General features: G+C 41.0%; 2 protein-coding genes across 2 annotated transcripts in view; one reads left to right on the top strand and one right to left on the bottom strand.

Moving 5' to 3' along the window:
• LOC144662592 (retinoschisin-like) overlaps positions 1-1,126 on the bottom strand; it is a 41,146-nt gene extending 40,020 nt beyond the window's left edge. The window contains exon 1 of the mRNA XM_078523429.1: positions 789-1,126. Coding sequence (XP_078379555.1) covers positions 789-1,110 — 322 coding nt within the window. The 5' untranslated portion in view covers positions 1,111-1,126. The remainder of the gene's footprint in view (positions 1-788) is intronic.
• A 21,354-nt stretch (positions 1,127-22,480) lies between these two features.
• Positions 22,481-25,542, top strand: LOC144663087 (uncharacterized). Its single transcript, XM_078524023.1, has 2 exons — positions 22,481-22,820; positions 22,922-25,542. Exons 1-2 carry the CDS (start codon positions 22,481-22,483, stop codon positions 25,540-25,542), a joined length of 2,961 nt encoding a protein of 986 aa, XP_078380149.1.
• The last annotated feature ends 1,629 nt before the right edge of the window (positions 25,543-27,171 follow it).

Here is a 27,171-nt window from a genome sequence, read left to right as displayed (position 1 = left end):
CACACGTTAGCATAACCACACTGACCTACTATTGGTAATCGCGCAATCTGATTGGCTACACAGGTGCCTACTATCGATCCGTAGAAGGCTCTCGGAGCGCGCGCGTAGTCTTCGCTGAATTGTATCAATCAAAACCTTCAATAAATCAATTCTAGCGATATTCTGAGTTTAATAGATCGGTCAGTGGGTTATGCTAACACGATTAGACGGCTCGCTCTCGGTTTCTACCGGCTTTTGATAGTTGGCTCGGGGCTTCGCCCCTCGCCAACTATCAGCCGGTAGAAACCTCGAGCTCGCCGTCTAATTGTTAAATAGAAATCTCGAGCTCATAATCTAATTGTTAAATAGAAACGCTCGTGAAAGTTTGGGAGAGCTCGAAAAAGCTGTGGAAGCACTCGTCTATCGACTCGTGTTCCCACAGCATTTCTCGTTCTCCCAAACTTCCACTCGTCAAATCAAACACGAGAGGGAGAGAGATTTTCTCATCACACCGAGAGGAGGTTTGAAAATACGTCGCACAACAGATTATGTTTTGCGACATCGAGGTGTTTGGAAATGTGACGAAACACTTCCTCGAGTTTTTGATATAACTTCTAAAACGAAATTAAAACTAAAGAAAACGTAGAAATGAATTCGTAAAATTATATGCCAATTAAGATCAGACTTACAAATCACCGTTACGGTTCTGAATTTCTTTGTTTGACCCCGGGGTTTAAACTTGATGGAAACTTTATGATTAATTATATTGAGTTTGAGAAATGTTATTTCTTAATGTTAATTTAGTGTACCTCTGTTTGGAGCCTTTTTCATGTAATATCTTTCGCTGTTCTTGACAAAGTCGTCTGGCCTGGCCTCCTGAGTCCTGTTATTTAACTCGCATATGTCTTTAAAAAAGACATAGTTATAACTTTGACATCTTACGTCAGAGTTGCATGCCTCTCTGCAGTCGAGAGACATTGGCCGGTCCTGAAACGTCTTAAAAGTGTGACCCTTGAGCATCATTTGATAGACGGAGTAAGTGTCTTTTCCACATTGCTGAGTAGCATAGTCGCGGATCAGTAAAGTTACTATAAGCAGTTCGGCGATAACGAGAATCTGTTGTCCAGCCATTTGTATTTCATCAGTTTACCGGCTCCTATTTCTAGATTAAAAAAAATACTTGGGGTTAATTAGGAAGATTTCCTGTTGGATTTAGCGAGTTATTGTTGTTAATATCTCTGGTCCCTTTATTTCACGACTCGGAAAAAAATATGTAAAAACAAATGATATGTTTGTCTTTGTATTCCGTAAACCGATCTCGAACTTTTTTTTCCGCTTCCGTAAACTACCTCCATACGCTGTTCTTGCTTTATACTTTGCTGTCTTCAACCCAGTGTTGTATTTTTTTTTCTTACCATGACGTTTAGTTTATAAACAAATTAAAGATTTTACTAAATTTGAAAATTTAGTTTCCAAGTCAATCAAGAGAAGGATTCGTAAAAGATTAACTGACATTGCAAGTGAACTGTAACAAAGAAAAAAAAAGTAAAAGCAAAAACGCGCACACCTACAAACGACGAAGAAGTTTTTGTAAAGTACGTACCTTATCAAACACATAACTGAAGAACTGAAGCTGAAGAGGATCCGTCAGGAACACCAGCACAATACTAATGTCCCTTAAACAAGTTATGGATCGTTTGAATACACGAGGCGAGAGAAACTGTTTAACCTTGGTGGTGTTATTCTATTCGCGTGTTAATAATTCATGCGGCACACAGTTAAGTCGGTAATACATCCCGTGATAAATGCCCACGTTGTGTTGTCATGGTAACCATACCGATACATTCACGCTACATGTCTCGAAGCTTCCAACCTATAATCCATTTCTGTATCAGTTACGAAGATGAAGCAAACGTAACTTAACAAGTTGCGCTGTGTTATGTTTAAGAAACGCGCTTAAAATACTGTTTTAATCCATGGAGAAGGGTTACCACAATATCCAGCACATGCTTCCATTTCCTGAACATACGCTCTCAGCTGTTCAATTATTGATATCCCATGTTCGGCTTTTCACTCTTAAATATATTTCCAATCATTAACTCGGAAAAGAGTTGTAGTGGGCAGGGTGAATTCACTCCTTCACTCCTTCACTCCTTCACTCGTTTCCTGTTAGACATATGCACGCAATGCGTGCAAGTTTTTAAAGGCCTCTAGAGAATTAGACCTTTTCTCTGATACCTACATTTCTTGTTAAATTACATAAAATTAACATGCTTAGTCACCAACCGAAATATTGTATTCATGTCAGTTTTCTTGAAATAATATTATGATATTTATTCAGCTATAAGCCGAGACCGTAAACCTTTGGTTTTTTAGAACCAGTTAGAAAAAACTAACCCAAAACACTCAGCTAAAGATGAATTTATTTCAGTACGATTTGGTGAAAAAAAATCGCTCGACTTATAGCCAATGATATTATTATTATTATTATTTTTCGTTACCTTCAAATAACAAAAAGGAAAAATAAAAAGAAAGAAATCAATTTGCAACAGATGGGAACTCTATCTCTTGGCCTTTCGGTCTGCTCTCGATCAGTATTTGATGACAATCAAAGTGAAGTAAACAGAAGTTTGAAAAGTATAACATCATTTGTATTAGCAAACCTTTATTTGTCAGTTTGTTGTTTTCGATTCTTGTTTCATGATAACTTTTCCGAGTTTGGTGGCTTATAGCCACTTTGAGTTATTATTTTTCATTTAAAGCTAGAATTAACATATTTACATATAACAAAACTGACAAAATTCGTCATTTTTCTTTAGAACTAAATCATTCACTTATCTAGAGTATCTTGAATTGAATTTTGGTTAATTAATCATTAGGCAAAATCAAATGTATATTTTGTAAATATACCGGCACCACCCGTTGAAAATCAATTAGAATTCAAAAGAAATATAAAGATAGATTCAGTGCGTGCTTTATTTTGAGTTATTTTTTCGTCTCAGTTTCTTCAATCGTCACTGTCATGACAGGGTAGCCCGCTCACAGACGTTATTAAACTCCGGGGAAAGTAAGGTCGTTTTTTGCATTCTGCTTAATTCTTAAAGCTGATTTCCATTCCGTACTGCGCAGACTCGGGGTTTGTTTTCGTTTTTGTTTTGAATTCGTTGAAACGTTACACTTCGGTGACAGCATACATGAAGTTTTTTAGTCCGCCATTACAGTTCGTTTAGTTAAAAAATTTCCGATGAGCTGAAACGTCGGTTTGAAATAGCGTCAAGGTTCTTCTACTCGTTATTATTGTTTTGCAAGGATGTCGCGTTAATAATGAAGAAAAGCTGTTTACCCAGAATACCATTGGGTCATATCGTTTATGGTTTATGCTTTTGAACGGGTCAACGGGTTAAACCAACAACAAAACAATCGCAATAACCGAATAGTCATGACTGTAAGGAAATTTTGGCTTTCTAGAAATAAATGCATGTACTATAAAACGCGTTTAAGTTATACTTGTAAGTAAGTAGCGAAGTATTTTTTTGTGAGTAATAAAAACGTTGTGTATGTGGAGACTATGATTTAGTAAGTACATATAGGAAAAAGACAATGTTCTGTCAAACTGTTGTATTTAAGTGTAGCGTATTTTGTAAGTGATGTAAATAAAATATTGTAGTGTATTGAAAGTAATGTAAATAATATACTGTAAGCATTTTCCCGTAAATCTACGTAAGTACTGTTCTGTAAGTTTTGTTGTGTATTATTAATAAAATTCAAAAAAAAAAAAAAAATGAAGAAAAAGGTAAGTTTGTCATGGAATTTTTAGCGGAGCTCCCACGGCGCCGAAGGCGCCGGAGCGGAGCATCCATAGGCAGGCAAATGGTATCCTATCGAACCGAGAAATTTTGGTTGTCGCGTACGTCCGATAGTACGTACGCACGGATTAGGCCTGGGAACGAGCTAGGCTCTGGTGGCAACCCGCGTCTTTTAGCGGGAAAAATCATTACTAATAGATATGATTGGACGTCTTTGTTATGGCCAATTTTCAAATCAAGGTTTCCGCTGACCAGTATCACATGACCATATCGCGGGCTCAGATGTAGAACACATCGAGGTTGAATGCTTTTTTAAAGTTGACCGCTGATCAAGTGACATTTCATCATTGAATCGCGGGCGCAAGTACTTTTCTGTGTGGAATTACATGAAGTGGGAAGTGAAATTGGGGAGGTCCGCTGGTTGCTGTCGGCTCGGCTAAATTCTGGTTTATCGTTTATACCCTAAACTTTCGTGAAACGGCAAGGTTAACAGCAGAATTTTGAATATGGTTCAGAGCTAAAAGTCAGGAAACAAACTAACATGCCGATTTACCAAGCGTACGAATGAGTTCACCGAGAGGACTCCGCGATTGAAAAGCACACGACAGTTTATTACAGATAAATTATTTCTGGATGTATTCCTCGTTTATCTCGGGATAGCAGCCAAAGTAAAACGGATTGTGACCGATCAAAATGGACGTACAAGCTTCCAAGCTACTTGTCGAGTTTAAAGCAAAGACGGTCAAAGACAAAATCCCGCTACGAAAACAAGGTAAGCTAAGCTTATTATTGATGTTCCTTTTTTAACAGATTAGAAACGTTTCTGTTATATTTTTATAGATTAACAAGCATTCTGTCTAATAGCACTCGTTCGTGTAACCGGTTTGTCAGAACAAGGGCATACAACCTTATTGAAATTCGTTTTGTCTTAAACACGAGTTGTATTCAAAGCAGACAGCTTCTACTGCGATAAATTTGTTTATCCTGTAATTAAATCACCGAAGTAGGAGGAACACAACACTTTAAAACGTTGGAAAGAGCAAATTCCCAGTTACACTACAAGATCAAAATTTACATGTGCATTTGCAAATTTGTAAGAATGTGTTCGAGTCAGACACAATTATGTAGCTGACAGCCTTAGCGAAATATAGTTTTCTCAATGACCTATACTATTTTTTACTGAGAATTTTGGTTAGTTTTCCTTGTTTTAGTGAGTGAAAATGTTTTGTGAAAGTTTTGTATTTATAATCTGATAACAGCCGTTCTGGGAATAAATTGATAATTTTATTCATATTTTTCCAGGTGTCGACAATCGATAAACCGATAATCGATAACAATCCATAGCAATCGATATCAATCTTCGTATTGTTTTACTTAATACTAATGCCATCTAATATCTTTAAGGTAATTCCCTAGAAATAGAACTGCTCATAGATTTCCAACTAAACATTGCCAGTTGTTTGTTTACCTTAAGGGAAGTTAAATTTTGAAGTAAAAAGGGTGGGTCACCGTATTCATTTTGGAGCAGGAAGACCTTGTATTTACCATATAATTCCTTATATTTCCTTTGCAAGTACTGCTGAAAGTGCACCTTTTCGGTGATAATGTATTATTCTGCCATAGAAATTGATCTGTATTCATTTTATAGAAAGAATTTGATCGCTACTTTCGAACTAAGAGAAAAAAAATGATAGGTCACCGAACTCGTTTACGAGAAAATGATGATTTCTCTCGCAAGCCAAGCCGCGTAGAAAAAAGCCGCGATTTCGTTCATGTGCGCGTGCTTATTACGCGTAAAATTCTGCACAGTAAGGATGCATAATGTAATACTAGGGAATCACCTTAAAACGAATATACATTTACACCTCCAGGGGCTCCTTGGGATTAGTGATTGGTATTGATTACTGTCGATTGCTACTACTGAAACAGGTAGAGCGCGAATTTAAAAACATTCGTAACGGTTGTTTTTGGCGCCAAACGGCAACGATCTGCGTCACGTGGCTGTGCTTGTCAAATGAAAAAGGTGAACGTACACAGTCACATTCCTGAATGTTTCATTCAACATTTGATGAAGCTTTCGATGATGGCGTTCTCTGTAAACAGCATTTAGGCAGGACATTTATATCAGGAAAACCGATAACAATTGATAATAATTTTTTCTGTGAGTTCTATTGTTATCGATTACCGATTATCAATTTGTGATTGATATCAATAGATATTGATTGTATCGACAGATTTGAGATATTGATTTCTATTGATTGACTATGCCTGGATTTTTATAAATTACAATAAAGAAAAAAACACAGATTCTAATTTGTTATGTGTAAGATCATGAACTTTTTTTATGTTATAACAACCAAATTGATCAGTTATAATATAGGATAAGGACTTGGAAAAAAAATTCCGGTTTGCCCTGTGGTCAACAAGCAGCTCTCAAAGTTTGCTGGCCAAGGACAGTGCATGTGACACTGTGTATTAGCAAACTTGTGACTGTATAATTAACTTGTAGTCAGATGATCATGACATGCCTGGGCCTTTACCCATTATGCAAGCAGGCATGAAAAATTAATTGCTTGACAGGAAAATCTACTTGCCCCGGACAACCAGAGGGGAATTGTGGCTATTAGCATTGCTATCTTGACGGTTGTGACTGGTACAATTTTTTAATCCTTTCAAAGTTTTCCAGCCTAAAGCAGTGACTAATCAGATATTTTTGCCTGAATTATTTTTTTCTACAAGAGTAGCAGGTTAGCTTTCGATCCTGAAATAAAAAAAAAAAGTTTAAAATGTGCCTGTCTGCAATGAGGAAAATATCATTTTATTAAAGCAAATTTAAAATACATGTACATTCAAAAATCAAGGTTTACGAGGTTAATTGAGTGACCGGTATTTATGGAGGTTGTAAGAGGCAGTTTGAGTTTATCATTAATTTCGTATAAGCAAATCTGTTGCATATCTAAAACTTGCTATATTAGGATTTCCATACCTTTTATGGGTTTTTGATATGTGTACATTTTGTTTTTAGTGAGGGAAAACAGGAATTCAAGGGGTGCAGTTAATGTCTGTGATGATGAAGGTAAGCATTACATTAGTGTCAGTTTATACCTTTATTTCTCTAAATGCTCTGTGACAGAGATTAGTTTATGTGAATCTACATTAGTGCATGAAACTTGTTTTTTAAGTGTAAAATTTTGGGGTTTGAAAAATGATACCATGTTTTAACTGCTTGGTAAGTTTCTGTTTCCTTAAAATCATGGTTCCTGTTTAGTTCGCTGTTTAGTAGCCTTTGTTTCTTTTCGCCTGTAACACAACAGGCATGACTTTTGTCACGTGAATAATAGCACATGGTCGTTCGCTCGAAGGAGCACAGATTGTAAGTGTCTTGTTGTTTTGCCGTCGTTTTTAGCCTTTCCCTTATTGTTACATTTGATTTCTTTTTTACAGTCTTTTTTTATGTGCCTTTCATTGTAGTTTTCACCGTTGTATAACTTCGTTTGGTTTTCATATTAATTACAAACGGACAAAGACGACACGAGTCGAAATACCTGTGTCTGCTTATTGATTCGACGACAGCGAACGCCATGATCGCCGCAACAGTTCCTATTGAGGAATTTAATATACATGTACACAATTTACATGTAACAGCACATGTAAATATACATACAAAATGTAATGTTTTCATGGTTCAAGAAAAGAGGGGATGGGGGAAGGGTAGGAGGGCAAAAAACCCAACAAGATCTGCTACCTGACCTGACAAATTACCAGAATACTTGTAATTATTTTGTGGGAGAAGTGCAAATTGACCTGTTCAAATTCCGCTTGTTAACAGCTAATCGTAATATCTACATGTAAGCTTAAGCCCTAACTTAACATAAATTGTCTTGTTGTGGTACACAGTGTACATGTAGGCGAGTAAAGAAATAGAATTTTAACTCAGCTAAAATTTCACATGAAAACAAAAAGTTGATAAACTTTTAGAGCTGCTAAGCCCAGAAAAGCCAGTTGGGCTTGTTGATGAGCCAGCATAGTGTTTTCTTAGCTACATCGCTGAGAAAGGGGAGAATATGTAAGCTTTCGTGGAATTAATCACAGTGCTTTCAACAGCATCTGTCAGAGAGCAATATAACAGTCTTAAGACACCTCATTTAATAGGGAAATCATGAATTTTAGCCAGTGATTGACCCCAAAACACCCACCGAAGCTCATTCATATGCCAGGTCTTATTGATAGCACTATTTATGCCTTCAGTAGGTCTAAGGATTTTTTTGGTTCTGAACATATCCCCCAACACAGTCCCTGGCCCAGGCAAAGATTGGAAAAATATATCTCTTTTTTATGCATCTGCAGAGTGTTCTGAACAATTTAAGCTGATTTAAAATTATAAACATTCATTTGATTCCAATGATCATCAACAAATCTTTTGTCTTTGCCTTTTTAGGGTTAACATGAGTAGCAGAATTTCCACAGAGTTGCAGACACAGAAAAAGATAAATGAACAATCAGATTTATATTTATTATTATATTTTATTCTTCATTGCATGTACAAATGTACTGTGTGTAGAATACAATTTATTTATAAGGACAGGTGTAATTTTAAAGTTAATGAAATAAAGCCAGATAAGGTACAATCATGTACATAAAAAAATCATCCTGCTACCTAAACATTTAATTCCCAGTGCCCACACTGCAAAGAACAATAATCATGATAATGAGATACACATTTCATCAATCTCTTAATGCATGGTAAAATGGTAAAATGGCATGGTAAAATTTTTGCCAAGCAATCTATACCCGAGTTTAGAACTAACAAACAGTATTTATGCCTCTCCAGAATTTTTGCTTAGTTAACATGTAATTAAGCAAAGGGCAAAGGGACTCATATAAAGGAAAAAGGTGTTATCGTTTTGGGGACCCTATTTGGCAGAATGACAGAATGTCAATATTTTGCTTGCCACTACCTTTTAATCCAGTTTGCTAGCAGGAAGCTGTTATTTTTGGTGTTAGGGACTGGTCATTATTTATGTAGGGGGGGGGGGAAGAAGGGGGGGGGTCAACGCTATTTCAGAGTGGCAAGAGGGGGGAGGTAAAATTTTTTATAAAGAAGTATTGGGGGGATCAGCAGTTTGAGGTGGGTAAAACAGTTAAATAGAAGAGTGCAAACACTATAAGTGAAACAGTGACGCTAAATTGTACAATGTTATGCTATAATTTCTATTGTTTTCTTTTGTTTAAACTCCACTATTATGTACAACTTTAGTGATTTGTATTTTACAGAAATACTGTTTGCACTCTAAACTCCATTGTTATCTCAAATTTTAGTTAAATAAAAAATCCAGACCTATCTGCTTTAATATCTGGTCTGACTGAAATTATTTCTTTTTACAAAATGATTATCACTGCAATAGCCCAAGAAGTAATAAAACATGATAAAACACCAAGAAAGTAGTCATTTACACTTTAGGAAAATCATTGGAAAAGAATTATATTTTGCATGGTTATTACATTTCTTTTCACCCTGAGAGCATAATTTGTAAAAACTATCACTTTTCCAAAGTTAAGGAGTTATGTTTACTATACACATAACTCATCCAAAATTTTCCCTATTGCTGGAAGAGTATCCATAGCAAAGAAGCCTTGGCTGACTAAGTGTTGATCCAGCCTTTGTGCATCAGAACAAGTGTGCAATTAAGATTGTATGTAACATACATTTAATAATTACTTAAGGCAGGAGCCCATGGCATATAAAGGGAGATATGAGGTGAGGGAAGGGGGTCATCACGTAAATATTGAATAAAGAAGGGGGGGTCACTTGCTACTTACATGGCCTGGAGGGGGGCCTTACAAAAATTTTGATCTTTCCAACAAATTTTTCCCTCCCCCACCCCCCCCCCCTCTACATAAATAATGACCGGTCCTTTAGGCAATAATAAGACTGTTATTGTCACCATTCCATCGTATAGGGCCCCCATTTGGGGGAGGGGGGAAGCTACATGCAAAACTTTCCAGTTGTATGCTATGTATAGCTGTAACATACCAGTTATGATGGGGGTATGAATACGTTCTAGGGCAACCCTTTCTTTGTTCTTGTTTAACTTTGAGAGTTGCGAGTGTATCTTTAGAACCAAGGTTATGCATAGACGTCTAATGATATTTTTGATTGATCGATTTTTTAAGTCTTATTTGGTGCTGTTGTTCATGGTGAAAAGGGATACGTATCATATATAAAGAAAATAACATGAATAAAAAACAGTCAAAAAATTATTAGGGGGAAATAACTGGCGAGCTCCGCTTTTAGGCTTGCCTAAATCTATATATTAGTTTTGCTTGTAAACATTCCTCGGCGTGTGAGGCTCACATAAACATTGCAGCCGAGATTGCGCAGTACGGACTGGAATTCATCTTTAAAACTTCTTTTTTCGTTTAGTTTTTAATTATATTTTAAAATGTGTTTTTTTTTTATATATTTTAACGAACACAGGACTTCATTGTCTCCAAAGGTATCGTTAAAAAAGACCCCAACAGCACGATACCAATATACTGAAAAGGGAGATCGTTGGATCTGTTTGATTTGTGGGCTGGAGAATGATTTCTAACGATGGCTGTGTTATCTCATTAATAAGTGATGTAGCATACAGAAAAATAATACATGCAGTGGTGGGTGCAGGTGTTATGTTACTACGGTAACCAAAGCATTACATGCGACTTCTTTACCTATAAGTCACGTCAGTAAGGAAACTAAACACAAAATTAACACAATGTGTCTAACAACGTTATTAAAAGGTTTGTTACTGACTTAAAAAGCTTAATGTTGTATAACAACGTTAAAAACTAAAACAGGACGTTTCGACCCGAAAATCTTCGGTCTTCATCGGTTTTTAAAGGTCTTAAAAGCCGTAAGGGCTTTATTAGTAGTAAGGGGGTGCTTTTGGGGCAAGAACCAATCAGAATCGAGGATTTGGGGCAGCCTCCAATCAGAAAGGCGGATATCGAACACGTGGTACAAAAAAATTTACATAATGAGATGCGTACTTACAGTGGTTTTAATTTGCATATCGATACTCGATACTCGGTCGATACTCGATATTCGATATTCGATACTCGATCGATACTCGATACTCGGTCGATATTCGATACTCGATACTCGATCGATACTCGATACTCGGTCGATATTCGATATTCGATACTAATTTGCATTTTATTTTTTTTCGCTAGGAAGAGGAAGAAAAAAGAAGCGCTGGCGGGGAGTCGAACGCGGGGGACAAGGGTCTGACGCGCGACCGCTCTAACCGCTGGACTAACAGGGTCCAGCTACCAAGACAAGACGTCGTGTAGCTAGTCATTGTTTTTTTAATGAAAAAATCAATAAAAAAATATTACAGTTTCAATTTTCTCTTTGCTCGGGGTACACATGGAGAGAAAAACCCCTTTTTTAATCAAGATAACCCGTGACATTGAAAATAGTGTCACAATAGGGTTTACATTGATTACATTCCACGGGTGTCCAGGTTTTGGCTTCTTCATAATGGCGTGACATGTACGCCGCATCTTTGTCCAGTTTACAGGAGGAACAAAGGACAATGTCTAATAGACGATCCAAGATTTCTTGCCAATGATTACTTTCACGGCGTTGTCGTTTCACTTCCTTTTCGAGTTCACTGCACAATTGTTCGTAGGTTTCAATGTCAAAGGTAATGAGTTGTTTAGTGACAGCTGTCAGACTTTCTCCTATCAAGTGGCTTTGTTTCAGGGGTCCTAGTAGATCGTCTAACCCGCCGCGTGTGTCAAAGTAGCTGACATTACCGTTGATAAACAAGGAGATGCCCTTTTCGAAGACGATTTTAGTACGACAGGGTATAAAATAAAAAGAGTTATGCTCTGGTGCATAGATGAACGTGGTCCAGTGGCAATCCCACAAGTGACCGATCCCTATCTCTTTGAGAAGCTTCATGGTAGTACCTTCCCAGTGTGGATGAATGGTCAGCCATTCTTGTTCGGTGAGCATGGTTTGTAAACATCCTCGGCCTTTCCTAAAGTCTTCGAAGACATAAATAGAGGGTGTACCGCCTTGCGGTTGTTCAAACTCTGTGATACAGTGTGGTTCTAGAGTCGTGTAATTCTTGAGTTGACGGTCGATGAGCAGAGAATTAGTAAAGACGATTCTTTGATCTCCGTCTAACCAATTGAATCTCGTGGCCATGTTGCCGTCGCTGCCTCTGCCAACTGAGACATGCGCAGAGTGACGTGTCACGTGACGCGTCATGTGACGCGTCACGTGACGTGTCACGTGTCCTTGGACGTATAAAAAGGAGTCGGAGCGCGCGCATTCGGTCTTAGTTGGAGTGAGCACGCGGTCGAGATGAGTAACGAGAAGTCCGTTGGCGTGGTGCCTCAGGCAGATTTGGAGAAGAAAGGCAAACCTAAGAAGAGGACGACTGCTCCTAAGAAAAGCATACCTCCCCTGAAGATTCCTAAAGTGAAAGAGGAAACGTTGGAAGAGGGAGAAATTTTTGACACCCAGGATTATTTGTTGCAAACATTTGGCAAACAGTGTTGTCAAATCCACAAAGACGAAGTGTTGAAGAAGAGAGTCACCGACAGCGGTTGGGAATTTTATTTTTGCCCTCGTCAATCCCAAGGGGTCATTTGCTTTGTGTGCTGTGGAGCGGATCAGCTGCACAAGTATTTGCAGGAGATTGTGGAACAGTTGCCTGCCTATTATTATTGGAACATGGAGAAGATGACGTGTTACTGCAACGAGAGCCTTATTCTGAGCATGTCCAAGTCCGAGAAGAATCCAGACCGACTCTACTTAAAGTGCAGAAAAGGAGCATGCCGCTTTTTTCAATGGGGCGACAAAGTACCTTACGGAAAAGTCAAAACCTGGTTGGACAAAAAAGTGTATACGGGTGATGAAGACCCCCTGTATTCTAGAAAGGTTGCTTACGAGGAACAGAACTATCCTAAACAGGGATATGATTTGGCTCTTCATTTTCCCCCCTCCCTGATGGTTAACGAGGAAAGAAAGAAAGAATCCAATGTATATTAAGCGTAAACAACAACAATAACATTATGAATCGTTTTTAATGTAAATTAGATTCACACCATAACCAATAAGCTTGACATTTGACCATAGGACATTTCGTTTTAGGTCGAGTGTTGTGATATCCGCAATCATCACACAATTCAAAAATAGTCGGTACAATAGCTTCGATCAAAGGACAACGCATTTGGTTTAAATCAAGACTTGGTATACTTAATGTTTCAAAGAGTCTCAGTTCAAAGTATCCACCTTTGTAAGCAATCAATTTGCGCGTTGATGTACAACAATTTGAATAAATAATCTGCACAATGTCTCGTAACAGGCGTTGTTCTGTTCCGTCTTCTTTCGGGTGAGGCTGGTAAGACAGACCATGACCGTGTTCTTTCAAACATCGAATAGTACTTTGTTCGCCGGGGGTCAATTCATTCCACTGCAAATCGCTGTAGAAAGCTAGTGTTCCTATGCCTCCGTCATGTGTGTAATAGCCAAGTTCTCGTACAGAAAAGTTGTTTCGAAGGCTCCAACCTTCGAAGTCCAGTACAGCACAAATTTGACGTTCCATGATGTCTATAAAAAATTAAAAAAAACTACAATAAATTGGCGTCATCTAAACGATCTTCTAAACTTTGCACGCAATACACCATGTCTGTAAGCTGCCAGGGTTCATAGTGGTCGTTGTGGTTTTCCCAATCGTCGAGCGTCGCAAGATATCTTCGTAAACGTACTAGGATGCGTTTTAGAAATTGGTAAAGACCTTCTTCACAATTTTCTTTTTCTTCCCTCATGTAGCGACGACATCGAGCTATATGTCGTTCACAAATAGCCTTCACTCCTTGCACGGTCACGTTCATAATTTTTTCTTACCTGACAACTGTAGCAGCGAAGAGAAAAACGGAAAGCGCGGTGAACAGAGTGGGTCCTTATATAGGAGGGGGTGTGACGTCATGGGAGGGGTAAAAGGGGGGATACCCCCCCATCCCCCCTCTCTTAGAGGAATGGCACTAGGCTCCTATTGGTCCTAGCATCGTATATAAGGAGCGAGCGTGGGCAGCCCAGTTACTCGCGAAACTTAGTTTTGGTCTGAGCGCTTGGAGGAGAGAATGGCTGAGAGAGAGATGTCTAGTGGAGAAGAAGAAACGCTTAGTGGAGATGAGGAGATGATGATAGAAGAAGAATGGTTTAACGAGGAAAGTGACGGAGAACAGGAAGATAGAAACAAAAAGTTGAAAACTCAGGTACGTTGAGTGATTTTTGTTGAGTGCTTTTTTTGTTTTTGTGTTATGGGTGAAAGATTTTATTGTCGAAAAAAATATTAAGAAGCGTTTGTTGTATTGCAGGGTGCAAGTACAAGTGGTAGTACAAGTGCAAGTGGTGCAAGTACAAGTGGCAGTGGTACTTCGCAAGCAATTAGCACAAGCACTAATGAGGAGGAGGAGGAGAGGTAATTAGTTATTGGGATTATTTACCATTAGAAATGCAACATCGAATTCAATGGTTAGCCGATAAGTGTTATGCCCAAGAAAGAGTAGTAAAATTGGTCTTTTCCCTAAATCATCCTGAGCGGGGTGCAACGAATTGGAAGTATGTTTATAGTCGATTTAAATGGTGCGTCGAATGTAGTCATTTTTTAAATTGCTACGAAGATAGAGTAGATCAGAGAGGCGACATTAAGGATTGTAAAAAAATTCGTTTTTTACGTCATTCACCGATTATCGCAGCGAGTAACGAGTAGGTTGGATTCATCCTAGATGTGTGACGAGACAAAATGAATTGCATTATTTTGGACGTAGAAATTCGGTTGCTTTTAACATTGCGCTTTACTATAGGAGCTCGTATGCGCGACATGGTGGGACCGATTACCGGCTGAATTGAGAAATCGCATTCAATGGGAGGCGGATAAGATGTCTGTCAGAGAAGATTGGAAAGATATTCGAGAGTTGTTTCAAGCGTGCACCCATTGCGATTCATTGTTGCTTGAAGACGGTCTTTTGTGTAATCAAGAACTATTGTTGCCTCGTCGAAAAAGATCTTTGTTTAATTATGAACTATTTCCAACCGTAAAATGAAGTCATTGTTTGGCTTGGTTTCACCCATTTTGTGCGACGGAACATCGGCGTGGACTTGTACCATCACCTATTTATTGTCATTATGACATGCCGTGGTTGAAATATTATAGCGGAAAACGTAAGGATACCATTACTCGTCCTCCACATACTTCCAGAATGAGAGCATTCGGCGAAAATCGTTCAATGTTTCGTTTTATTTTTCATTAGGTTTCAAACTTTTGGTCTACTTGGACTATTAAATCGTATTGGGATGCACTTCCTCTGGAAATTCAGTTGAAAATTCAATGGCTAGCTGACAAAATGACCGCGCAGGAACGATTAAGAAAACGCGGTGTCTTTGTGCACTTTGCGCAGCAGAAGGGATGGCTCGCTAGGAAGAAGATTTGGATTTCAAATCCTTTGAAACTGTTTCATCATCAGTTGCACGTATGTGGAATTTGCGGCGCTTTTGTAAGAGGGTACGAAAAGAAATTGGATGTGCGCGGAAACTTCAAAACAACCCCAAAGAAGTTAAGCAAGATACCCTTTTCTTTCCACAACAACGCTTGGATTCATGCATCTTGCCATGAGAAAAGGACTGAACTCTGATCTATTTGTTTAGATTGCCAGTTATTGGGATAAACTTCCGCCGGAACTTAAACAGATTATCCAATGGATGGCTGATGGAATGTATGCTCATGATAGACTTGATTGTACTTGGTTGTGGCCTGGCAATGCTTTTTATCACTTATCTGTTATGTTGAAACCTTGCCCTGCGTGCGGTTTATTATTTACTCATTATGCCTCGAAAATCGACGCACAAGGAAACATGATGGGTGAACCCGAACGTTTGAAACTGAACGAGTCTACTTTGGAGTTAGTCTATCATTGGGACTGTCTTAGTGGTTTTGAACATGAACTGGATCCAATCGAATTTCATTTTCCTCTAGATGAAGATGATTGACAATTACTGGGATAGACTTCCGCTTGAACTTCAACAACGCATTCAATGGGAGGCCGACCACCGGCATGCCCGTGACCGCCTAATTCCTTGGAGGGAGACCTCGTCCGGATGGATACGTGAAAATGTGTTTAATTTTCTTCACCGCCTGTGCGCACCTTGTCCTTTTTGCGGTTTATTATTTACTCATTATGCCTCGAAAATCGACGCACAAGGAAACATGATGGGTGAACCTGAACGTTTAAAACTGAACGAGTCTACTTTGGTAGTATTGTATCATGATCGTTGCGTCTTGGAGTAAAATTCATCTTCCTTTTTCTTCAGATTAACAGTCATTGGGATAGACTTCCACTGGAACTTCAACAGTCCATCCAATGGATGGCCGACCGAATGCATGCGCGTGAAAGAGTGTGGAAAACTCCCTTGGCTTATTTGCATTATCGAATGGGTCCTTGTTACTATTGCGATCTTTACTACATCCGGTACAAATGGAAAATAAATGCGCAAAGAGACTTTACGGAGGAGCCTGAAAGGTTTCACTGGGAAGAGTGGCCTTGGCGTCGTGACTGCGATGAAGGGTTCTGTTACCACACGCAATGTTTGACACTACGTTTTTTAAATACTCGCCGTCGTGCTAGGGGATTCCTGCGTAGAGATCAAATCCGCCATTTGTGTGACATTGAACTATTTCATCAATTCGAATTGACTGGTTTATAAGGAAGAGGTCACCCATATCCTTTTTTTATTTGTCTTCGCAGAACTTTCTGTCTCATTGGGATGGATTGCCATATGAACTGCAACAAAAGATCCAATGGATGGCGGACCGAATGTATGCCCATGAATTGCAGGGCCTGTCTTTGTCGCTAAAGCCTGCCTTATAGAGGGAGTGCCATGATTGTAGAACACCTTGGACCTGTATTTCAGCCTATCATCAACCTTGTCCTCTTTGTGATTTATTTTATTTATACGAACCTCATAGACTAGACCCTCAGGGTAACTTTAAAGGAGAACCACAACCAATTGACTGGTTTAAAAAACCTTGGAAAATGTACTTTAACGCAAATAAAAACTGGGTGTATGGACATCCTGAATGTTTAAAGAACAGTGAAATTGACATGCCGGAACCATTTGTTGACTTTTTCTAGGATTTGCACTCCTTGTGGGACAGACTACCACTGGAACTGCAACAAAAGATTCAATGGATGGCTGATAAACAACACGTGTATGAACGATTGAAAATACCCCATTATGCGGTCTTGGGAACCAACACTTGGGACCCGTCAGGATACCACATTCATTGGACTTTGAAAGCCTGTTGTCAATATTGCGGACAGTTTTTTTATCATTACAAAAACAAAATGGATGACTTTGGAAACTTTAAAACGGCTCCACAACCCTTGGATTGGAGTTATACACCCATTCATTACTGGGATAAAGGCGTACTACACGAAAATTGTCTTGACCTTTTTTTAGATTTCGTTTTATGATCTTTTTTTTTTACCTCTTCGGACTCTTCTTTTTTACCTCTTCGTCCGAAGCGCTTGTAGAAATCATTTTTTTCCGCATTGGTTTGGCAGAGCGCTTGTAGCGTTTGTAGCACTTGTAGCGTTTGTAGCGCTCGTAGTTAGCACGTTTCTTCCAGTTTCCAGACACGAGATCGAGGATCTTGCTGTGTAAATAAGGGAGACTTTATCAAAAAAACAGTTCGTTTTTTCCATAGGGGTGCTCCGCTAATGGTGAGCACCCTTGATTTTATTTTCATCTTCTGGACCTTTTTAAATATTTGATATCCGTGTTCCACGGAGACGACCATCTATACTCTTTCGGATGTGTTTAATTTTGCCTCAGTATTGTTTATCAAGGTTGACTCCATAACTGTTTTTCCTAGACATCCCATTGGGATTGGTTACCACTTGAATTGCAACAAAAGATACAATGGATGGCTGATAAGATGCATGTCCATGATCGCCTCTTTCGAATACGCAAGGCGATAAATCAAGGAGGATTATCCATGGTCATCTATGACATATCGCCTTTACTTCGTTTACATTGGATGTTGAGACCTTGTGAATTTTGTGGTTTGTTTTTTGACCACTATGAAACGAGAATAAATTTTAAAAACTTTGTTGGAGGACTGCGACACAAACTAGATTATGACCGTACACCTGTTTCGTTTCCCCCGGACGGAAACTATTATCATATACGCTGTAAAAGATTGTCGAAAAACAGTACAAGTTAAGCTGCAAGTACATCATCTTTGCGTTTGTCCTTCTTTGTCAATGCAATTACCAGCTGAGGACCATCTGGAGAGAACCTTGGTTGAGGGAATACTTGAGACATGATGATGATTACTAACGCATCTAGAAAAAAAAAAATGAAAAGAAAAAATGAATGGTAGTCCAAGTAGTAGCCTGGTACAGTGGAATAAGCGTCTCCTCTCCTTTCTCTCATCCTCATGCCTTGTGTCGTGGAACAGCGGCGTCTCTCATCCTTTGTCGTGGAATAGTTGGTTGCTTCCTAAGGGGGTACCCCTCAGAAGAGTTATGACTTGATCCTTGTGGTAGTAACAACCGCAGCAGCAGCAGCAGTCACCGGGTTGACCCTGGTTCCAGCCACACCCTTGATCCGTACTTCTCGTACATGAACAGTTTCCGGAGTGCTCGTAGATGAACAGTTTTGAGGTGATTCTCTTTCCACTTCCTGCTGGTTCAACAGTCCAGGTCACGCTTTCCATCGTCTTGCTGGTTCAACAGGCCAGATCCTGCGGCCCCCTTTATCCATAGTTCTCGTAGAGAAGAGCAGTTTCGCAAGGACGTTGGCTTCCCTCTGGTTTAACAGTCCAGTTCCAGGCTCCATGTTTTCCCACTTCCAGCTGGACCCTTGATCCATAGTTCTCGTAGAGAAGAGCAGTTTCGAGGAGGCTGTCTTCCCGCTTCCCGCTGGTTTAACAACCCATTTCTCCCTTCCATGTTTTCCCACTTCCATTTGGACCTTCCAGCTGGACCCATAGTTCTTGTAGAGAAGAGCAATTTGGAGGAGGCTGTCTTTTCCTGTTGGTTTAAGGACCCCGTTCCAGTTGTACTTGGCTGCCTGTCCGTTTCCTGCGGGTTTAACAGTCCAGCTGTACGTTTTCCCACTTCATATTTTTTCGCGATTTCTTGCTCTTTCAAGGATTTATTTTTTCAATGATTTACTGCTCCTCCAAGGATTTGCCGCTCCCAGCAGGACCTCTTATCCATTCGGTTGTCGATTCCAGTGGGACCTCCTATAATGTAATAATAGAGTCTGCTCATGTTGGATCTGGCATCAGTGTCGGTGTCATCCGTTCTTCCCAAGTGGGCGTGCACCTGTATGCGCCAACTGATGGACAAGTCGTTCTTGTCTTTTGAAGATGGTGACCTTTTCCTTTTTATTTCATGTGATATCAGTGGAATTGGAACTCGTACTCCAATTCGTGAAAAAAACACCCGTAGAATTCATAGATGGTGACGTCCCCGTCTTTGCTGCCGTCTTTACTTGTATGCTAAAATGTCTCCTTAGTACTGGAGTATACACTTTGCTTGTGCATTTGCGTGAACATTACTGCATTTGGAAATGCCTGTTTGATACTTGGGATATACCACATCACCATGCTCTTGTTTGTGAACACTTCATGGACATGATTGCAAATGGGAATGCCTTCTTGATCTCCTTCGTTGTTCTTTCGTTTTGTTCTTTTTCTTTTTTTGGGGCCTTTGTTCTTTTTTTGTGGACTTTTGGGAGATGTTGCCCTTTCTAATTCATCTTCCTCGTTCATATTCTCTTCCTCGTAAGGTTGGTCTACTCCTTTGTACTTGGATGCGCTCAGACCAAACCAAGGTTTGCAAGTCAGCAATATTGCAGAAATTTTTTTTATCATTACATATCATTACAAAAAAAAATAGCATGGAAGTAATGGTAATATGGCAATGGTAGAAAAAACAAAATAAATAATGGTAGAAAACCTCTCTCCCTTGACGCCAGACCAAACTAAAGTAGACAAAATAAATAATGGTAGAAAAAACAAAATAAATAATGGTAGAAAAACAAAATAAATAATGGTAGAAAAACAAAATAAATAATGGTAGAAAAACAAAATAAATAATGGTAGAAAAACAAATAAAATAAATAATGGTAGAAAAACAAAATAAATTTATAGTTGTGTCGCAGGAAACCTAAAAAATAATAGTCCATTTTTATTGAAAATTGTTTTATTAGAGCACTAAACTGTTAACGAGCATCTTTGGTTGCGGATGGTTCGGAGGAAACGTAGAAAAAAAAATAAATAATGGTAGAAAAAACAAATAAAATAATGGTAGAAAAACAAAATAAATAATGGTAGAAAAAACAAAATAAATAATGGTAGAAAAACAAAAAATAAATAATAGAAAACAATCATAACCAATCAAACTCTTCTTTTCTTTCTTTGGACATGCCACTTGGGTCGTAGTAATCTCTGACAGGTATTCTCAGCCTCAGAAAGTGGCATTTTTTAACCAGCATTTCATCGTAAGCAGCTTTGTGTTCGAATTCCACCCTTTTCTCCCTGTTTTTGGAAGGGTTGCGTAGTCGAAATGGTTTGAGTTCTTTTTGGCTTGTTTTTCTTGAAAAAGTCGTTTTTTGGTTTCGTACTTGACACGGGTTTCCCATGACAGGAGTCAAATACTTTGTGTCTGTGGTGGTCTTGTCTTTTGAGGGCACCTGCGTCATGTAAGACTTTGTAAGTTGCAGCACTTGCTTTACTTTTCTTTAGTAACGCCCTCCTTACAGCGTTACCAGAAAGCTGCGTACCACTTTTTGAATTCAGCTTTGTTTCCATCTTCTCAGAGTGCTCAAGACCAAACTTATTTCCTATGTTTCCGTTCATGTCTTCTCGTCTTCTTTTCGCTCGTGAAGCCTTGTTTTTGCAAAACGAGACTTATCATCTTTGGTGCTGGATAGTGAAGTGCTTGTTACTTTCCACAAGTTTCTTTGGTTTCTTTGCTTTGTCGCACCCTTTGACGAGCTGTCGTCAGTTTCATGGAACTTACCTTTACAGCATTATATCAGGGGAACCTTGTCTTGTCTGTCAATGGAATTTAGCTTATTCTTTAACTTGAGTGCTTCATCTATTTCCTCCTAAGTCTTCAGTGTAGACACACATCACATGTGAAACCAAAAGAACACCATAATTTTGATGACAACCATTCTTCTGCTAGAAGAAGCAGGGTCGAAGACAGATTTAGCGGTTCTTGCTTCTCATTCTTTACTCTTTCCCAGCTTTACCTTTGTTTTTCATAACAACGATAGGATAGGGCTGTACATCCCATACGGCGGGTTGACAGTACACTTCACCAACCACTGGGCAAAATAATAAAATTGTAAATTGCATCATTACCATTGATTTTGTCGTACTTTGTTCCTCTTCAACATGTTGAACTTTTTTTTTTTAAAAACAAAATAGAAATAGTTGAATAGAAATAATTAAATAGAAATAAAACAGAAATAAAATAGAAAATAGTTGAATAGAAATAATTAAATAGAAATAGTTGAATAGAAATAAAACAAAATAGAAATAGTTGAATAGAAATAAAATAGAAAAATAGTTGAATAGAAATGAGTTCTAGTCAAAAAAAAAAGTTGCACGAAATGTCTTGATAAAATACTATTGCTGCACACGCAGCTGGCCTTGAGGTAGAGTGGCAAGGTATACAGAGGAGACAGAAAAAAAAAGTACTAAAGCAGTCCAAGCATCGAGAGAAAAGGTCAGTCAGTCGAGGTAGACGTCCATAGCACTTGATTTGTCTTGCCTTTTTTCCTTACTTTTTTGGCCGTCTTTTTTTTCAAGATGTTCAACTTTGAATTAACACCTCACGTGGATCGACGAGTACGTCGGTTTGGTCTGCATATGCGCAATTATACGGCGCGTTTGATCCAGAGAGGGGGAGGAGCTGACTTGTCCATACCCTTGGGACAGAGACCTGTCTTGGCGCAAGAAATGGCAGCGGCCCTTCAACGAGCCATAGAACGCTATGTTCTGACAGATGATGAAGTGGATGATAGAGATCACTTACTCGTCAACGTCAATAGTGATCGGTTAAGAAACGCCTATCACTCTGTGCGTCTTAGGGTGAGAGATTGGAGGCACAACACGGAACCTGCGCAACAAGTGTTACAACAATTATCCAACATGCTCAACTCCAATGAAAATTTTACCATGGATGACACCTTTAATATGAACATTTCTCATGTCAGAGACCCTGGAATGGGCCGAGGACGAACCCCCAAATTGGGTTTGGATCCCATCCGTACCATCTTGAACGACAAACGAAGCGTCGTGCAGATCAAGAATAGCGACAACATGTGCTGCGCCAGAGCCTTGGTCGTCGCGAAAGCCTATCGTGATTTAGGTGCGCGCCATCCCCATTACAAAGGGGTTATGCGCGTTGAGAACGAGAGCAAAAGGAAGCGGCGCAGGTCCTGCATAGAAACGCCGGTGTCATGGAAGGACCCTGTGGCCTAGATGAGATTGCTGCGTTTCAAACTTATTTGAGGGACTATCAGATTGTGGTTGTGTCCGTGGAGCATGGATACCAAATCATCTACAAAGGTCCTGAAAAACCGCAAACCAAACGTCTGGTGTTGATCAAACATGGTCAACACTATCATGCCTGTCATTCCCTCAAGGGGTTCTTTGAAAAATCTTATTATTGCCTCCGATGTGAAACGGGTAGTAACGACCGCAGTAAACATAGTTGTCCTGGCACCCAATGCTTTGCTTGCCATCAGACCGATTGTGTCGACTATCGACACGGCGGTACTGCCGAACTACCCTGCGTCGATTGCCGCCGAAGTTTCTTCGGAGAGAGATGTCATCAGTTGCACAAGACGCGTCAAAGTGGTCCTGGACAAAAACAGGCTGAATTCGGTAAACGGAACAGTGTCTGTCACACTCATAAGAAATGCCTGGATTGCCGTAAAGTATACAGTGGGTACGAAATCAAGCACGGGCATCAATGCGGTCACGGGGAATGCCCTTCGTGCAAGAAATACCAAGACCTGCAAACCCATCAATGTTATATTCAAAACCCAGACAAAGTGGCCGAAGAACGAAGAAATCGGAAGAGACGAAGGGATGGATCGGTCGCACCCCCTCCAGAACGCGACCCACCCCTGTTCGTGAGCTGGGATGCTGAAGCCCGTCAAGACGATGGAGAGCATGTGCCAAATCTTATTTGTGCCATGGCCAATGACCGCGAATATTCCTTTGAGGGGGAGGAGTGTGTCGTGCATTTCCTGGATTGGCTTCGATTCTTGGCTCGAGAAAATGACGTCATTGCCGTCGCTCATAATTTTCAGGGGTATGACTCGTACTTCATCTTGAACGAATTGTACCGTCAAGCCGTGTGTCCCGAGCAAGTCGTCAATGGAGCTAAAATCCTGTCCATGAGCATCCCGGGTATTACGTTCAAGGATTCCATGTGTTTCATGCAAATGCCTCTGTCTTCCTTTCCTAAAGCGTTTGGTCTGACAGAGCAAAAGAAGGGTTTCTTCCCTCATTTTTTTAACACCCGGGAAAATCAGACGTACGTGGGGCGCCTACCCGCTCGTGACTATTACGATCCGGAAGGGATGTCAACACAGAGAAGAGACGAGTTTGAGGTTTGGTACGCCGAACAACTGAGCGAAGACAACCCGTTTGATTTTCAGCAAGAGCTTCTGGCCTATTGTCGGTCCGATGTCAAATTGTTGCATGAGGGGTGCCGCGTCTTCCGGGAAGAATTCGAAGAGGTAGCAGGCTTCGACCCGATGGAAAAATGTTTGACCATTGCGTCGGCGTGTTCGCGGTATTACAATACCCAGTGTCTTAAAGAGCATACCTTGGCGTCGGAACCTCTCCGGGGGTGGCATGGAAAAGGAAAACCCCATTCCCAAGTCTCCCTCGAATGGCTGCATTACCTGGACAGTCGTTCGCCCACACGCATACAACACGCCAGAAACGGGGGAGAATGCCAGATCTTTCTGAGAGGACATCGGGTCCACGTGGACGGGAAAGACGAGGATGACATCATATACGAGTTCTATGGGTGCTTTTACCACGGTTGCCCTGATTGTTTTCCCAACAGGGACCAAAAGTATGGTTTACTAAACCGACGCAGCATGCGAGAAGTATACGAAGAAACGCGATGTCGCGCCGCGACCATCCGAGCCGCCGGATACACCCTTGTTGAAATGTGGGAGTGTGCGTGGCAAAAGATGAAAAGGGACGATGAACGCGTCAAAGCGTTTGTCGACAGCCTGGAGCTGCTCCCCCGCTTGGAACCTAGAGACGCTTTCTTTGGAGGGCGCACCAATGCCATTCAATTGTATCACCAGACCCGTGAGGATGAAGAGATTCATTACGTGGATTTTACGTCCTTGTACCCTTGGGTCAACAAGAATTGCACGTATCCTGAAGGACATCCTAAAGTCATTTTGGAACCGGGACACACGGACCTCAGTCAGTACTTTGGTTTGGTGAAATGCAGTGTTCACCCCCCGTTTGGCTTGTACAGCCCTGTATTGCCTTATCGTCATGGAGGCAAACTGACCTTTCCCCTCTGCCGCACTTGTGTGGAAACGGAACAGCCTAAACCCTTGACCGAACGCTCCATGACCTGCTCTCACACCCGAGAACAACGCCAATTGACTGGGACTTGGTGTACCCCCGAATTGGAAGAAGCCGTCCGTCAGGGGTATACGATTGAACACGTCCACGAGGTGTGGCATTTTGAGCGTCGATCCAATGAGCTGTTTAAGTCGTACGTGGATACGTTTCTGAAGTTGAAACAGGAAGCCAGTGGTTGGCCTGACTGGGTAGGCGACGATGAGGAGAAACGGCAGCAGTACCTCGATGATTACGAGAGGCAAGAAGGCATACGACTCGACCCTGACAAAATTGAAAAGAATCCTGGCAAAAGGTCCCTGGCCAAGATGATGCTGAATAGTTTCTGGGGCAAGTATGGTCAGCAGGGAAACAAGCCTCAGGTGGAAGCCTTTACCTCTCCCGCGGACTTTTACAATCTGTTGCGCGACGAAAGCGTCACCATCAGCGACATACGCGTCGTGAATCCCGACATGTTGGAAGTGGTCCATAAGCATCGAGACGAGTGTGAGCAGGTCCAACCCAACGTCAACATCTTCGTGGCTTGCTTTACCACGTGTTACGCCCGCTTGAAACTCTACCAAGAAGGACTGGCTCGTCTTCGTCCGCATCAAATTTTATATTTTGATACGGATTCTTTGATTTACAGGCGACGCCCTGCGGACCCTACCCTTCCTCTCGGAGACTTTTTGGGGGATTTTACCAATGAGCTTGATCCTCAAGATTACATCACGGAATTCGCAGCCGCGGGACCAAAGAACTACGGATATAAGACGAGGCAGGGAAAAGTCTGCTGCAAGGTGAGAGGGTTCTCCCTCAATGTCCGGGGATCGACGCAGTTAAATTTTGAGACGTTGAAAGACAATGTTCTGTCTGAAGTCCGAGACCCTCTCGACCGCGTCGCCCGTCACGTCCCCGTCTTCAATCCTCACAAGATCACGCGGGACCCCAAAACCAAGACCCTTCACACCGTCACCGAGATCAAGCGGTATCAAGTGGTATTCGACAAGCGCGTTGTCGACCCTGTCACGATGGCCTCGTACCCCTATGGCTATCGGGCGATCGCATAAATTCTCGTACCCTTTTTAAAAACTTTTTAATTGATCCCAAGTCATCAGAGAGAGAGTATCCTCATGGCTCCCCGAAAACGGTCTCGACGCAGACGACAGCGTAGAAAGAACACGGTCACGGGTAGAAAACATATGTTCGTGGGTGGAAATTTTTTATCTGGTTTGTTGTCGGCTACCAAGATGGGCTACACGTTGGGAAAAGACAAACGATATAAAAGGATGGGAGCCTTGGGTGTGACGGGTAGTTACAACAGACGTCCGTATGAAACTCCCGAGCAGTGGGATTATAAATGAGGTGCAGCCGTCAGTTAAAAGAAGAGAGAGAATGTTTCATTGCAACGACCGTCTGTGGGACAGCTTCCTCGAACTGTGTCTACAACATCATGAACAAATGCCTTTGGACGATATGGACCGACCTGCCATGGATACTGTGATCCAGTTCTTACGCCAACGCCAGTGGGAGGCCATGTTGACTTTTACGCATAATTATAACGAGACTCACTTTTCGGATTTGATTGTAAGCCTGGGTAATAGAGCTATTGCTCGCTCTCACCTTCGCTCAATGCAGGGCATGTAACCCGTTTGTACATAATAATGAGAACGAATTAAAATCACTCATTTTGGCACCATGAGTCTTTATGAGCATTGGGAGTGGGTGCGTCGATTGTGTGAAAAATCGTATAGTATACACGGCCAAGGTCTCTCGATCCCCTCAGACATCAGCGAAGACCCCCTTGCCGTGTTTAAAGGCGCAGAGATCGAAGTAAACCCTTTTCGATTAGTCCCCTATATCCTGTGGTTGAAACAGTTCTCCAATGCCAACGCTGTGTTTCAACGAGTGTGCCAGCAGCATCCTGATACGATCCGAACAGCTGTTCATAAATTACAGAACGCCTATCTGGGGAGCGTCAGAATTATTCCCGCATGGCAAAGAAGAAACTGAAAGACGAGACCCTTCTCTCTGCCTATCACGACCCTAGTCGCGCGGGGAGTTTAGGAGGTGTGGAACGATTTGCTAAATCCCTCAAGATCTCCACGAACAGAGCGCGGAAGTTATTGGAAGGCGATCTCGGGTACACGCTACATAAACCGCGTAAAAAACACTTTCCCACTCGCCCCGTGTTGGTGTTTAATATTGACCAGCAATGGGTGGCAGATTTGGTCGAGGTCCAGACCCTCTCTAAGGAAAACAAGGGGTTTCGATACCTTCTGACAGTTCTTGACGTCCTGTCCAAGTATGCTTGGGTGGAACCGGTCAAGAACAAGACGGGTCAGGCGGTAGCAGGGGCGTTTGCAACCGTGCTTAAACGAGCCAAAGGACGCAAACCCCTCAATCTCCAAACGGATGATGGTAAGGAGTTTTACAACAAGACGTTTGCGGCCCTGCTCGCGAAACATGACATTCATCACTTCTCGACAGCGGGTGACACGAAAGCCAGCGTGCTGGAACGTTTTAACCGCACCCTGAAAGAGCGCATGTACCGTTACTTTACCGTCAAAAACACCTTGAGTTATCTACCTGTATTGCAAGAGTTGGTGCAGGGGTACAATGCGTCGTTCCATCGTAGCATCGGAATGGCACCCGCCAAAGTCAGTATCAAAAACGAACGGAAAGTCTGGAACCGCTTG

Source organism: Oculina patagonica, chromosome 8, assembly GCF_052425735.1.
Source record: "Oculina patagonica isolate OP01 chromosome 8, crgOcupat, whole genome shotgun sequence".
Lineage (NCBI taxonomy): Eukaryota > Metazoa > Cnidaria > Anthozoa > Scleractinia > Oculinidae > Oculina > Oculina patagonica.
The sequence above is the reverse complement of the archived record's forward strand: the minus strand, read 5'-3'. Positions and strand labels throughout refer to the sequence as shown.